This window comes from Mesitornis unicolor, unplaced genomic scaffold (genome assembly GCF_000695765.1).
Source record: "Mesitornis unicolor isolate BGI_N332 unplaced genomic scaffold, ASM69576v1 scaffold23926, whole genome shotgun sequence".
In the NCBI taxonomy this organism is placed as follows: domain Eukaryota; kingdom Metazoa; phylum Chordata; class Aves; order Mesitornithiformes; family Mesitornithidae; genus Mesitornis; species Mesitornis unicolor.
Genome location: NW_010193405.1, coordinates 637 through 14,344, shown reverse-complemented (window position 1 = coordinate 14,344; position 13,708 = coordinate 637). Strand labels below are relative to the sequence as shown.

At 44.1% G+C, this 13,708-nt stretch overlaps 1 protein-coding gene across 1 annotated transcript in view; it reads left to right on the top strand.

Moving 5' to 3' along the window:
• Positions 1 to 13,708, top strand: part of BAZ2B (bromodomain adjacent to zinc finger domain, 2B) — a gene marked incomplete at its 3' end in the record, with an annotated part of 37,190 nt that overhangs the window by 22,886 nt on the left and 596 nt on the right. The window contains exons 17-24 of the mRNA XM_010187451.1: positions 1,059 to 1,124; positions 3,003 to 3,143; positions 3,862 to 4,116; positions 4,825 to 5,039; positions 5,886 to 5,960; positions 10,563 to 10,806; positions 11,734 to 11,796; positions 12,923 to 13,067. Coding sequence (XP_010185753.1) covers positions 1,059 to 1,124; positions 3,003 to 3,143; positions 3,862 to 4,116; positions 4,825 to 5,039; positions 5,886 to 5,960; positions 10,563 to 10,806; positions 11,734 to 11,796; positions 12,923 to 13,067 — 1,204 coding nt within the window. The remainder of the gene's footprint in view (positions 1 to 1,058; positions 1,125 to 3,002; positions 3,144 to 3,861; positions 4,117 to 4,824; positions 5,040 to 5,885; positions 5,961 to 10,562; positions 10,807 to 11,733; positions 11,797 to 12,922; positions 13,068 to 13,708) is intronic.

The window sequence follows — 13,708 nt, the reverse complement described above, 5'->3', positions numbered from 1 at the left end:
GTGCATTGCATACATCTGCTTGTCTTGTCTGTCCAGGGAAAAAGAGACGTGTCTTGCACATGTGTGTAAATTCAACACGGCAATAAATAAGTGAGGCTTTTAAGTGGAAATCTGTGGTATTGATGTCCCAGTAGAAATTGGACTACTGTATAAAATAAGGCATTAATTAATGCAAAATTAATAGGTAGTCAAATAATTTTTGCAAGCCTTGTCCTTGTCCCATTCACTGGGAATGAATCCAGACACTTGAATACAATTAATTAAACTTTTTTAGAAATCAGGATGATGTCTTTCCTAAGTTTGTAAGGTACTGAGGAAATCAGCTCTCAGTCAGTGGTAAATACCTAATGCTATACAGTAAAATGTTAGAATGTAGTCTTAGCCTCACTGAATTAGGTGATGAAATTCCCGTAGCCTTTACTGGGGCTGAGATGTAACCTGCAGCTCTTAGGGCAAAAGTCCCGCATTAAGGCTGTAGAACGCAGCTCGCTAACGCGTGTGGAGTTACTGACGTGACCTCTGAGGGACAGGCACCAGTAAACGCGAGTGTGGTTGTGCGTGTATATGCGCCAGCACTGGCTTGATTGAAAACATCTAGAGCTGAGAAAATTATTTTATCATAGCAATCTGTGGCCTGGTTACAAAAACGATAATATTTGCAGTGTTTGAAAATGACCAGTTTAAAATTTCTGCTGATTTGGCTATTGAAGAAGTAGATTGCAAGTTCGCAATAGCAGATGTAAGGTAACTGGCCTGTTCCAGCCAACCATTATGCTTTTTGTTCTGCCAGCTTATGAAGGAGCATCACAACTGACCATAAGTAAATCTGTATGCTTCTTTTTTACACTGTCTCCATGTTCATTGCTTTACCTTTTTGCTTTTGATTGTTCTTGTATTTGCTTTCTAAACCTGAACTAAAACATGCACAGACTTGGCCATTCTTGTCCTATATTTAGTATTTACTGTGACTTGTCTATTAATGCTAAATTTGTTACTCAGCTTTTTTAATGATTTGAAGACATGGATTAGTTTTGTTCTAATATTACCTGCTTCAATAGGAACGAGAACGGAGAAGACAACATATGATGCTTATGAAAGCCATGGAAGCACGTAAAAAAGCAGAAGTGAGTATTAACTTAATTAAAGTTTGAAGTTTCGTGGTTTCATTCTGCAGTGATCTGTAGAAGAGCAGTGTCTTTGGTGCGCCTCTGTGTAAAATTTCATGTGTATACTTGGTGTTATCAGGAAAAGGAGCAATAGGCACAAACTGAAATACAGAAAATTCTGTTTGAACTTAGGAAACGGGTGGTGGTTGAGCACAGGCAGCCGGGGAGGTGTGGGCTCAATCCCCTGTAGCTGATGCTGCTGGGAAAACATGACCACGGGCACAGGACACACACGGGGACGAGTGAGCTCATGAGGTCCCTGCCTCCTCAGGGCCCTGAGTGAGAAGTCAGTAATTGCATCCACGCTGCAGAGTCCTGCAAAGGAAGCTCTGTTTTCTCTTTTCATGTTGCTGTGTGTAAGAGTAAGGACCCCATCAGGCCGACTTGTCAGACTGCTGGGCAGCTTCCCTCAGGACTGATCCAGGGGTAAAAATCCACCTCTTGTTCCAGCCCAGGCTTCTTAGAGCTTGTGGATTCTGTAGGTGGTTCTAGGTATGGACCACGACAAAACCAAGCAAGTCAGATTATTATGCCTTACTGATTTTATTTTTTCAGTAGAAAGTACTGCTGGCTACAGAAAATAGATGCTTCATCTCTTGTTTTACTATAAAATATGTCAGAAATTCTGAACCAAGAGGCAGAGAAGCCTGAAGTCCCAAATGTGTATGTGTCATTTTGGGTGCAATCGTTTTACTCCGTCCATCTCTGAATTTAGTTATTAAACTTTTTTTAAGAGACTGAAGTAAAAATAACCATTGCTGTAGGATCTAGTTCAGAGAAATCTAAGTGAAAGTGAGAGGCCAAATCAAGGAAAGATTAAGACCACATCTGCAATCTTGTGTGCAGTGCTGGGCCCTCAGCTCAAGAAGGACAGGAACTGCTTGAAAGAGTCCAGCAGAGCCACAAAGATGATGAGGGAGTGGAGCATCTCCTGCTGAGGAGCGGCTGAGGGAGCTGGGGCTCTTGAGCTTGGAGCAGAGGAGACTGAGGGGTGCCCTCATTCCTGGGGATCCATTTGGAAAGGGCAGTGTCAGGAGGAAGGAGCCAGGCTCTGGAATGTGATGTCAAATGCCAGGACAAGGGGCAATGGTCCCAAGCTGGAGCACAGGAGGTTCAAGCTGAAGAGGAGGCCAAAGTTTGTGAGTGTGAGGGTTCTGGAGCATGGCCCAGGCTGCCCAGAGAGGTTGTGGAGTCTCCTTGTGTGGAGACACCCAAAGCCCTGGCCGTGTTCCTGTGTGACTGCTCTGGTGCTCCTGCTCTGGCAGGGGTTGCACTGTGGGAGCTTTCCAGGTCCCTTCCAACTCCTCATATTCTGTGATTCTGTGGGAGAGGTGTTGGGATGCTGTTCACCTCTGCAGCTCAATCAGAGTTCAGGCTGAAGAGTGCTGTGAAGGACAACAAAAAGGGCTTTTAAAAATATGTTAACAGCAGAAGGAGGATTGAGGATAACTTTGGTTTGTTACTTGATGAGGTCAGCCAGATCACAAGCAGGGATATTGAAACAGCAGAGACGTTTAATGCCATCTTTGACTTTAACACCGATGGTGGGCCCAGGGATGCCCGCAGCCCCGTGTTGGATGATCATGACAGGGATGAGAAACTCCCTGTTGGTTTCCTGCTGCAGGACAGGGGAGAGAAAGGGAATCTGAGTTGCTCAGAAATGAGATGATTTTGTTCTATTTCTGTAGTTCCCCTTTCCCTGTACTTGAATGCATGTTCCTTAATTGCTGTGGTAGTTACTAAGATTACATAAGGAGTGCTTTTCAAATCCTTAGATTGTTCCTTTGTAAGTATAATACGTGGGTTTTATTTTCTGCACTTTTAATTCTATTTAAGGAAAAGGAGCGATTGAAGCAAGAGAAACGCGATGAAAAAAGATTAAATAAAGAACGTAAACTGGAACAGCGAAGATTGGAATTAGAAATGGCAAAGGAGCTGAAGAAGCCCAATGAAGATATGTGCTTAGCAGACCACAAGGTAACCCTGAAAACGTGACCTTACTCCCTTGCCTCTTGTTTCTGTATTTTGCCATTGTAACAATAACTTTTCTCTTGCAGCCACTTCCAAAGCAGTCGAGTTTTGGTCTAGATAATCAGATAACTTTTTGAAATATATACAAATACAAGATACTGTGAACACTAAAGTGGCGTATCTTTAGTTAATTACAAGCATTTTGTTTAAAGGTGGCCTGCTTCCCAAAAAGTGTTTGCACGGTTGCTTCAGAAAACCAACCCAAAACTTGAAAGGGTTTTGCAGCAGGGATCTGGTGGTGTCTCAGCAGAGGGCACGGACAGAGCTTTTCCCGCATCTGTAGGCTGTGACTCTGCCATCTTCTGCATTCCCAGTTCTTGTCCTTCAGGTTCAGTCCCTCTCTATTCCAGAGAATTCCTCCCCCTCTGTCCCCCAGGTATTTTTACACCACCTTTTGTAGTATTTTGACTCATCATAGAGCCTGAGAGCACCTTCTGGCCGAAAAGTAAGTTTTTTATGAATCTGTTGCCTCCTACATACATGAAGAGGTAAATGTGCTTTAAATTAAACTTGCTGGATTGAATGGAGGCAACTTTTCTGCAGCCTTTACCTTCTCTAGTGTTGTCATGCTGTACGTCACGTAGAAGGATCAGCCAGTTCCCCAGGTAAAGAAGTTTTCTTTTGAAATACCCACTGAAACTCGTTGTTTTTCTGTCCTTCTCAGCCTTTGCCAGAGCTGCCGCGCATTCCTGGCCTGGTTCTGGATGGCAGCACGTTTTCAGACTGTCTGATGGTCGTGCAGTTCCTGCGCAATTTCGGTAAAGTGCTGGGCTTCGATGTGAGCGTGGATGTCCCCTCCCTGAGCGTCCTTCAGGAGGGGCTGCTGAACATCGGGGACAGCATGGGAGAAGTACAGGACTTGCTTGTGAAGCTCGTTTCTGCAGCCATTTGTGACCCAGGACTTGTCACAGGATACAAGGTAAAAGAAACCCACAGCAAACACCCTGTATTGATGGCTGCATCTGTCAGCAATGCAGTGACTCCTCTCTGGGTTGGATTTCCATTCTCTTTCCCAATTTTTCTCTGAGGTATCGCTACTCTAACGTTACTCAGAGACTTTCTGTGCCCTGTCAACCCTCCTGTTTTCGAGAAGTGATACATTTCTGGGCATTTTCTCTACCCTCCCCATTTTTATGTGGACCTCTTGTAGGGCACTGTCACATCTGTGGCCACGTCTTTCAACTCTTTTTTTCTGTTCATTCTTACACTCATGTTCCCAGTGAATCTTGACATTTCTTTCTCCAGAGTCTGCTCTGTGTCACTTCATCAAAACTCTGATTCATTCATGTTTCTTTCTTACTGTCCTTTCTCAAGCCCACGTAGCTCTTACCATGGCTACACATCATGTTGTACTAAAGTGTTCATGAAGTTCCAATTGGGCTGTGTTGTTTTTCCTTTAGCCTTTTTCATTAACATTATCTCTGCTCTCAAAACCTTAGGAGGTGAGGACATTCTTATTGTTACTCTATACAAGGTTTATGTCTGAACAGTTTTAAAGAAAAACCCTGATTAAAGTCCTTATGTGAAAACACAAAGAAACCCACCCCACTGTCTTATAAACAATAACATAGCAGAGGAAAGCAGTATTTTAAAATGTGATCGTTCAAAGTGTCTTCATTCTTTTTAGGCTAAAACCATTCTTGGGGAGCACTTGCTGAACGTGGGTGTGAACCGAGACAACGTGTCCGAGATCCTGCAGATCTTCATGGAGGCGCACTGCGGGCAGACGGCACTGACCGAGAGCCTGAGGACCAAAGCTTTCCAGGCACACACCCCGGCTCAGAAAGCATCGGTGCTCGCTTTCCTGGTCAACGAGCTGGCCTGCAGCAAAGGTGTAGTGAGGTGAGTCTTCCCAAACACGCCTCTAAAAATCAGAATATAAAAACGTTATAGCTCAGAAATACTGCATACTGTTCTGTTACAGGAGGATTCTTAGTGTTCTTATAATGGAAGTTGAAATTTGCGGTGTTACTGCTTCTTGCCTGTATGTGCTTCTGATTTGATGGAATAGTACAAGTTTTCCATATTTGGTCTATAAGTCTATTTTTAAAGCTTGCACCAATATTTCTCCAGCTATTTTCGGAGTAAAAGGTGAGGTTGATTACGAAGAAATGTACTAGATAATCTAGGGAGTAATTTAGGAGAGTTGAGTAAGGCTGCTGTAGGAGTCTGGTTTCCCTTTTTTCACTTTGTTTTTAAGACCTCTTTTGTCGAGATGCTTAAACCAGGGCCATGAGCTGAGGTGGGGATGTGTCAGAAGTCGCGGTGCTGAAGCCCTTTTTCGGTTCTTCGGTTTCCGCAGTGAAAAGCGAGTGTTATTTTGCATCTCAGAACCCATAGGTGTCCCAGGAATAACTCTTGTGTTCAGTGCAGGGCTGGATGCTTTGTGGCAGATACATTGAGGGGCTGGATATTGAATTAAAACCATGGAAAGAAATCGCAGAACTATTTGAATTACAATGTTCTTATGGAAAGAAAGCTTATGTGATGCTGTAAATAAAGACATGGGTACAGGCAGTACGCTGCACCAGCACTCCTAGGATTGAAATTTTCTGGCTTTAAAATGATTTGTTTTGAATTTTAAGCATTTCTCCTAGATAGTTCTTTGAGACAAAGTATCTGTACATAAATGGCTGTCAGAAAAAGATGTGTAAGTTCACGGTTAATGGATTATTTTATCTTTGACAGTGAAATTGATAAAAACATTGATTATATGTCAAACTTAAGGAGAGATAAATGGATGGTTGAAGGCAAACTTCGGAAGTAAGTCTCATTTTTCTTTAATACTACAATATATTGCTTTATTGCATTTGCTCAGATGTGCTGCTGTGTAGACAAATGTTTCTAAGGACAAAATTAGCTGATGCAATTACAGGTTCACCAAGAAGTTAGTAACCAAACTGCTAATTAAGATGGCTGTGGGTTTAGAATGGCGCAGCACCAGTCTACAGCCTGTGTCCCTCAAAACTGGGGCAAAGCCAAGTCTGTTTTGTATTCTTTGAAAGAAAGTGATTTTTTAAACTGGAGTGTTACTGGAGCTGTCAAATCGCTGTTGATAATATCAGTTTTAATTGGGACCCACCATGATCACCAGTGTTCGTTCTGAAAGGTGTTTTAGGAAGCCATGGTTTTCATACAACAATTACCAATTGAATTTTGCTGATTTATATCGTGTTACCTTTGTGTTTCCCATCTGTCAGTGTTGCATTGTTCCCTGTAGGTAGGGATCATGTGTAGAATGCAAACTGCGATGTATTTTTATATTTGATCTGAGGTGAGATTTGAGGGTTTTGAGGGTCAGTTCGTGTCCACTGGTCTCCCATGCTACAAGACAAAATTCCATACAGCAAGAGCAGCGGCTCCAGCCACGGGAAGCCAGAAGGCACCAAGTCTGTGAATCACGGGGGGTGAAAAGACGTAGCCAGGCTCTGCGCGCTTGCTTTGCTTGAACATCTTCACCTCATACTGGGAACAGCGAATCCTTTCTCAGCCCTTGCTTTAGGGGCTCGTGTTTCTAATCTCATGTCTCCCTTTTTTCCCTTTAATATATCACGGAAGAAGGAAAGAAGTCAAGAAGAAGGACAAGAGGGAGGTAGACTAATAAAAAATTCTCTACTAATACTGCAGATCCCAGTCTGCACAGGGTTTACAACTTATTGTTTAGGACAATCCGAATACCTTTTCCTGTCTTCATCTGTATCCCCTCTATGGGATGTAGTGTAAAAGTGTTTCTGCAGTTCTGATGTGGGACCCTTCTCCGTCCTTGTTTCCCTGGGGACGGCTTAGTCCTCTCTCCCTCCATCAAACTGTAAGTACTTGTAGACGTAGGATCCTCCCTTTCTTCCCCTTCAAGTAGTGGGCTCAGCATCCTGAGCCTTTCTGCAGCCACTTCTGTTTCTTGTGTTTTCCCTCGTGCGTGGATTTTGCATTCCAGCAGCGCTGTCCTTATTTTGGAGTGTAAGTATCGCAGAGTGCTCAGAGACAGTGACTGTCCTTCGCCTCTTCGGATTCACCTCTCTCGTCTTTGCTTCAAAATCCTTGGATTTGCCACTGTTTTTCTGATGAGGAAGCTTTTATCAATTTTAAACAGTGTTTTCTTCTTCATGAGGCCTGTTGGTGTTTTTCATGAACTCTTGCAGCTGTTCTGGGGCTTCTCTGAAAAGAAATGTCCATTTCCGTCTTCTGTTTGGTCTTTTTTCTGCTTCCAGACCTCATGCTTATGCATGGTATCATCCCCATCCGTTGCAAAGCTCGGTCTGGTTTTTAGGCATCCCAGTTTGCACAGTTTGGTTTCTTGACCAAACCTTGACATGGCCCCAGCACAAGCCCATGTAGTGCAGAATAAGGGATGCTGAGGAGTGAGATAATTGCTGCTATGTTTGCCACGGTTTGCTGTGTGACTCTTGGCACCACTGTGTCCAGGCGGTCTGGAAGTGGATGCAGTGGACAAGGAAAGGCTCTGCCTGGATCAGGTGTTCTCACCAAGTGAGAACTCTTTTTGGGTGAGAGTGGCTCCTCAGCTGGGTATCAGGGGTGCGAGGAGCTTGGTGAAGACTTGCATTTGTAAGGTACAGAAAAGCAACATTAAAATCCCAGGTTGGAAAAAGTAATCCCTTCATGAAGGCCGATAGGGATGCTTCTTCCCCCCTCTCCTTCCACTTCAGGATGTTGAACACAGTTCCTTGTTCAGTATAATGTGTGTTTCTGGGAACTGAGCCCTCAGCTGCCTGGGCTGTTTCTGCTGGGCTGATGGTCAGCGTGAGGTTGTCTCTGATTCCTTCTCTATCACTTTGACAAGTGAATCTTGACACTAACCACTATTTTTGTAAGGCACCTGTCTCATACCATCAATTCATCCTTCCTTGTACTTTCTGTATCACAACTGCAGTCAGCAGGCTGTCTCACCTCAGATGATGCAGCTGTATTTTAACTAGATGATCATAATCTCAGTGTCTCCTTTTCCATTGCCTGTCTTCTCCTTGGCACCTCCTTTGTAGCTTGATCAGTATAAAAGGGAGTGAAAATGAAATAGGCTTCTTGAAGGATTCGGTGACATTTGTTCTTTACTAGACTTGGACAGGTTTTTCATGGGTGCTCCTTTCCACATGCCGGTGTTATGGCATTGCTCCTTGCGCGGTGATTTCGTCCCAGCAAGGCCGTCTCAGCTGTAACTGAATGGTGGTTGTGTGACACCAGGGGAGGAATCACACCGGTTCTGGGGAAGAGGTGGCAGTGCTGCTTTGGGAACCTGCAGGTTTTCAGACCCAGGCTGAAGTGTGTTTGAGGTGCGGTGTTTAGGATTTCTTTTCCTTGCTACCACTTTAAATTCATAGGCAAAAATTAAGAGAAAGGCATGAAAATTAAGTCAAAAGGTGAATTTCCTTCTATGATCTAGTAAACATTAGCGATTAGATTAGAGCAGGTGTAAGTCCCACATTGCGTTATTTGATGGGCTGCCTGCTCTTTCATGGGCCAATGGACTTACAGTTGCTTCAGCTGCTGTGGGGTACCTGAAAGTGAGGAAAATGGAGCAGTTTTCTGGGTGAAGGCTTTCTTCTCAGCCATGTGTCGGGTTAGCAGCAGGAGACTGTGCTGCCTCTTGCAATGCCTCCGTGTTCTCCACGTTCTGCTCTCACTGGTTTCTGCGCTGCCTCAGACACTGACTGCTGCCCCTTGTGCCTGTGGTGCGTTACAGGAGCTGCTCCGGGCACTTTCACCCCATGGCTGCGGTGCCGTGCAGGCTCCCTTTGGTGCCTGACAGCCCCGTGTCTCTGGTTTTGATTCAGCAGAAGTAGCCTCTTCTGCTGCTGCTTGTTCCTTGTAGGTGTTTGCTGGTCGTTGAATGTCATTCTGCTGGCTTTATTACTGAATGGTCTCCCCGGGTTATTTGAGTCCTGTTTGTCTCCAGAATTGCCCAGTCACTGACTGGCGACTGTTTGATGGCTGATTGCTGTCTGTGGGCAGGAATTTCCAGTCCAGGTGGAGAGGACTGGGTGGTTTCACTTTGTCCTTGGGAAAAGGAATTGGTTTTTCTTTCTAAAATCTTTACTCAAGTGAAGCCCGAGTAGTGTTGGTACTCAGGGAGACCAAGGCTTTTTGCACCAGACCTGAAAATGTTACTTGCTTCAAAATTCACTGGAAGGCTCGAGAATTTTAAATGGCTAAAATAGCCGAAAATCTGTTGTCATTGGAAAAATAAAAGTGTAAAACTTTCTAAATTCTCCAGTGGATTAACCACTGCATTAAAAAAATTAAAACCAAACCAACCCCCCTCCCCAAATAAACCCCACCACAGCCCCACTGTTTCCAGCAGAGGAAACCCCTTGGTGGTTTCCTGTTGGTGCCAGCGAGCACCGAGGCCGTGCTGCTGCAAGGAGCCGGTGCTGGCACTGCCCCACTTGCTGTATGGAATCTTGTTCTGTAGGATGGGAAGAGAGAGAAGCGCCACAAGGGAAATTACTGCTGGTAATTGTTTGTCGGCACCGTTCTACTTTTCCCATCCTACCTTCGCAGTCATCTCTTGCAAACTCTGTCTCTCCTGCACGTGTGTGTGAGTTCTTCCGAGTCAGTCGCATTTTTGGTCTGCGTCCTCAGTGCCTGGGTAGGCCCCGCTCTTGGCACCCCCTGTGGTTCAGCATGTTTGCTGCTGGCTCCCTGGTGGCTGGAACGGTAATTTGTGCTGTGTGGAATCTTGTCTTATAGGGGTTTTGTAGAAGAAGGAGGTCTACTACAACCAGAGTTACTGGTATGTAAGTTTCCCTTTTCTTTCATAAAAGGAAAATGAAGGTTGGACTGAGTAGTTCAGTGGTTTAGGCAGCTAAGATTTCTCAAAAAAGAAAGTGTGTCTTAGAATAACAAGATCAGCAAAAGGACTAAAGTGAAATATATATAATAAATGAAAAATGAGTAAAAATCTGAAATGGAACAAGTATTCTAAACCAGCCTTGCTGTTGCCATGCAAATGCATACGATTTCATACTTCCAGCTGAGGATTTTTGCTCTTTCCCCCCTTCTCAGACACAGGTATTTTATGATCAAAAGACGAAGCTGAAATTGTTCATTCTTCTAATTGTCCTTCCTGACTTTTCAGAACCCTTCTTGTATTGCATTTCTTCTAAAGTTACGCAGTAAAATTCACCTGGGAGAAACAGAAGTCCTATTCAGAGCTGAATAAGAGACTTAAGGGATTTTATAACCCGAATTGTTCTTGTTGACTAATGTCAATAAATACTGAGAAAATACAATGCAATGTTAGACCATAAGACCCAGTTTGAACCTAACCCGTGTGGTTGACTTTCATCGCCTGGGCAGCAAGGCGTCAGTGCTGCACGTGCTCCAGCGCCGCCCCTTGTCGTGTGTCTGCAGGCTCAGGATCATCCACGCCAAGAGGACGGGCAAGAGGGAGGCGGCCGGGGGCGGTGAGGCGGGCGAGGAGCAGCACGCGCTGGAGACGCCGACGCCGGGGCGCAAGCGCAGGCGCAAGGGGGGGGACAGCGACGACGACGATGACGACGACGACGACAGCGAGGATCAGGCAGAAGAGGATGATGAGGATGAAGAGGACAAAGAGGATAAGAAGGGGAAGAAGGCCGATGTTTGTGAGGACGAGGTGGGAGATGTTGAGTATGATGAAACTTAATTAACCGGGGAGTTACGACTTGTTTTCCTCTTGTTTCTCTGCAACGTGGCACCGCTTCCCCAACGTCTCACAATAAAAGGAAGAATAAGTTGCCTCCAGATTTTTAAATTTTTAGATTATTTTCTGGAATACTTTCTTTCTTCTTTTTTGGATAACTATTCTAGGATGGGTTGGTTTTTTGTTGGTTTGGGTTTGGGATTTTTTCCTACTGACTTGTTTTGACTTAGTCTTAATTTCTCTTGAACTCTGACGGATTGTACCAGATCCAGAGAACTGCAGCTTTGTTAGCAAATGAGCATAACTGTAGCTTTCTTTTAGAGGAGAATAAAGGTCATTTATAAGTTAATAAAATAGTAAAGAAGTCAAAAGTTCTATTTAACATTATCTATTACAAAGCTTGCCTGTGACCTTCCTGTGCATTTTTTTAATAACTTCTCTAGAGTAGTCATCGTATTTGATCACCGAAATAAAGGGAAGTGTGCACTGACCAAAGACTGATTGATAGGATTGACTGATTTTATTATTTCATGCATGACAAACACTTAGAAATTAATTTGAATAACCAAAAAGCTTCATAGAAACTAAGATTAAATTCTATAGTCTTCAGCGTTCATGCACAAACTGAATTATTTCTTCCAGTAAAAGAATGTTTTCAGCGAACTTTCGGCCATGCACTTTCTCCTTCTGGGATGGTTTGGGAAGATTCAAGATGCATCTTCCTCCAGTTCCGTTGTTTCTAGGGAATTACACTGAACAAACACGAAACTTGAACTTATTTACCTTTAGGGTTTGCCTCTTATTTTCTGTGACATTGTTTTGCTATAACATCAGTAAGACTTGGTAGCATGATTTCATCCTGAAGTAACTTTGGTGTTACGGTGTATTTGGTGATTCCAGGACGATGGGGACCAGACAGCAAGTGTGGAGGAACTGGAGAAGCAGATTGAAAAGCTGACAAAGGTGAGGGGTACTAAAATCGGTTCACTGGGTGTCACGAGACAGAATGTTCACCATCATTTTCAGTGCTCCAACTTAATACAAAGTGAAATAAGGATCAGCTTTGGTTTCATGGAAACATGAACGTTGCTACTGTTCATGACACCCAAATTGTGCGTTTAGTCTAGCAGCACTAAGTGGATAGGACTCAAAAGGCAATTAGAAAGGTGTTGATAATATATTTGCACGAATCAGAATAAAAAAGAAATACCATTTTTGTCCAGACCCAATTGATACAGTTGTGTTTGTTGATCTTACACAGAATCCATAGTTATTTCTCTGGGAAGCCTTGGTACCAATGGTTGTGGTTCTGGTTCCCTCCTGCTGATTCCAGCAACCGCGTCCAAGCCACTGCAGAGCTGGCTTCAGATTTTGGACGAAACAGTGCGATAGGGAGAGAAATGGAAAGGAGAAAGATAAAATGCTGCAGATAGAAACATGGGCCATGAGTACCCCATTCTTTGTATTAGAAAATTCATTTAAGAGGTGGTTTCTTGCTTTCTCTCATGTTCCAAACCGCAATAAATTTGCAGTCCAGAACTGCACCTGACTTCCTGCAGTGTCAGTTTGGCAGAGCAAGAAGTGAATAAATGCACTGAAATTCTTGTTGCCCCCCTCGGAGAGCTGCTTGTGCTTGAACACAGTTTATTTTCAGACATTGCTGTTTTATGAACCAGTTAAGATAACCCATCAGTTTCCCATCAGGAGCTGCAGACTCCACTGTCTGCAGTGCTGTCATTTGCTGTCACTGCACCACTGACAGGGTTGCTGCTGTTCTTGTGGAATGAAATCATCCTGCTGTTACCTAAATGTGAGCATTAGAGACAGGACATCACAAAATGTGTTTGTAAGGAAGGCTGAGAAACTTAAGTTGCACCAGGAAGTGGTTGAATTGCCTTTTCTTTAAAGGGAGCTCTGTGAGTAAAATCATCAAGGCAATTGTGAGCAGAATATCAGGAAACACAAAATCTCTGAGAGCCTCCTGATGGGACCCTTGAACTTCAGTGCAGTCTGGCAGCCAGGAGATGTTTTCTGTTATAGTGAATTTTTTCCGCTATTGAATCCCAGTACTTTCCCTCTTTTAAAACAGCAACAGAGCCAGTACAGGAAGAAGTTGTTTGAAGCGTCACACTGTTTGCGCTCAATGATGTTTGGTCAGGATCGCTACAGACGCCGGTACTGGATTCTGCCTCAGTGCGGGGGCGTTTTTGTGGAAGGCATGGAAAGCGGTGAAGGTAAGAAACAAGAGGACGAGGGTACACAGGGCGCGCTGTGCAGGACAGGTTGTGTGCAGCTCTGCAGGCGGTGGGGCTGTGCAGCAGCAGCTCTGCAGGCGGTGGGGTTGCACTGCAGCAGCTCATGTGTTCGAAGCAGCGCTTCTACTGTCAGCATCTGCTTGTTCTGCTTTCCATTACTCAGATCCTGTGCTGTCTGTCACCTCTGTGTGGCTGTGTGCAGGGTCCCAGCCCTCACCTTGGGTGGCTCTTGGGTTTTAAACTGCCAAGAATGTTGACATTTTTAATAGTCAAAAGTTGTTACTTATCTTTATTGAAAGAGGTGAAATATTTAAGATTGTGTTTCAGTATTTGGGGAATATTTGATTTCACAACAGGAATTTTGGTCCTTTTTGTAGTTGGCTGTGAGTTTAATGAAATGGTCTTTGCAAAATGAGCTTTGAGGCTATAAACATCGCGCTCTTGATATAACCACAGGAGTTTTTCAATAGAGCATGGAGGGTCTTGCAAAAAGGAAGTGGCAAAAAAATTGTCCCTCTCAAATGTCCCTCCGTGCTGGCAAGCTGCTTCAGACCTATGTAAATCTTAAGGGCGAATGGTAGAGCTGTGTCGACTACGTGGAGGTTGTTTTTCCTCCAGAT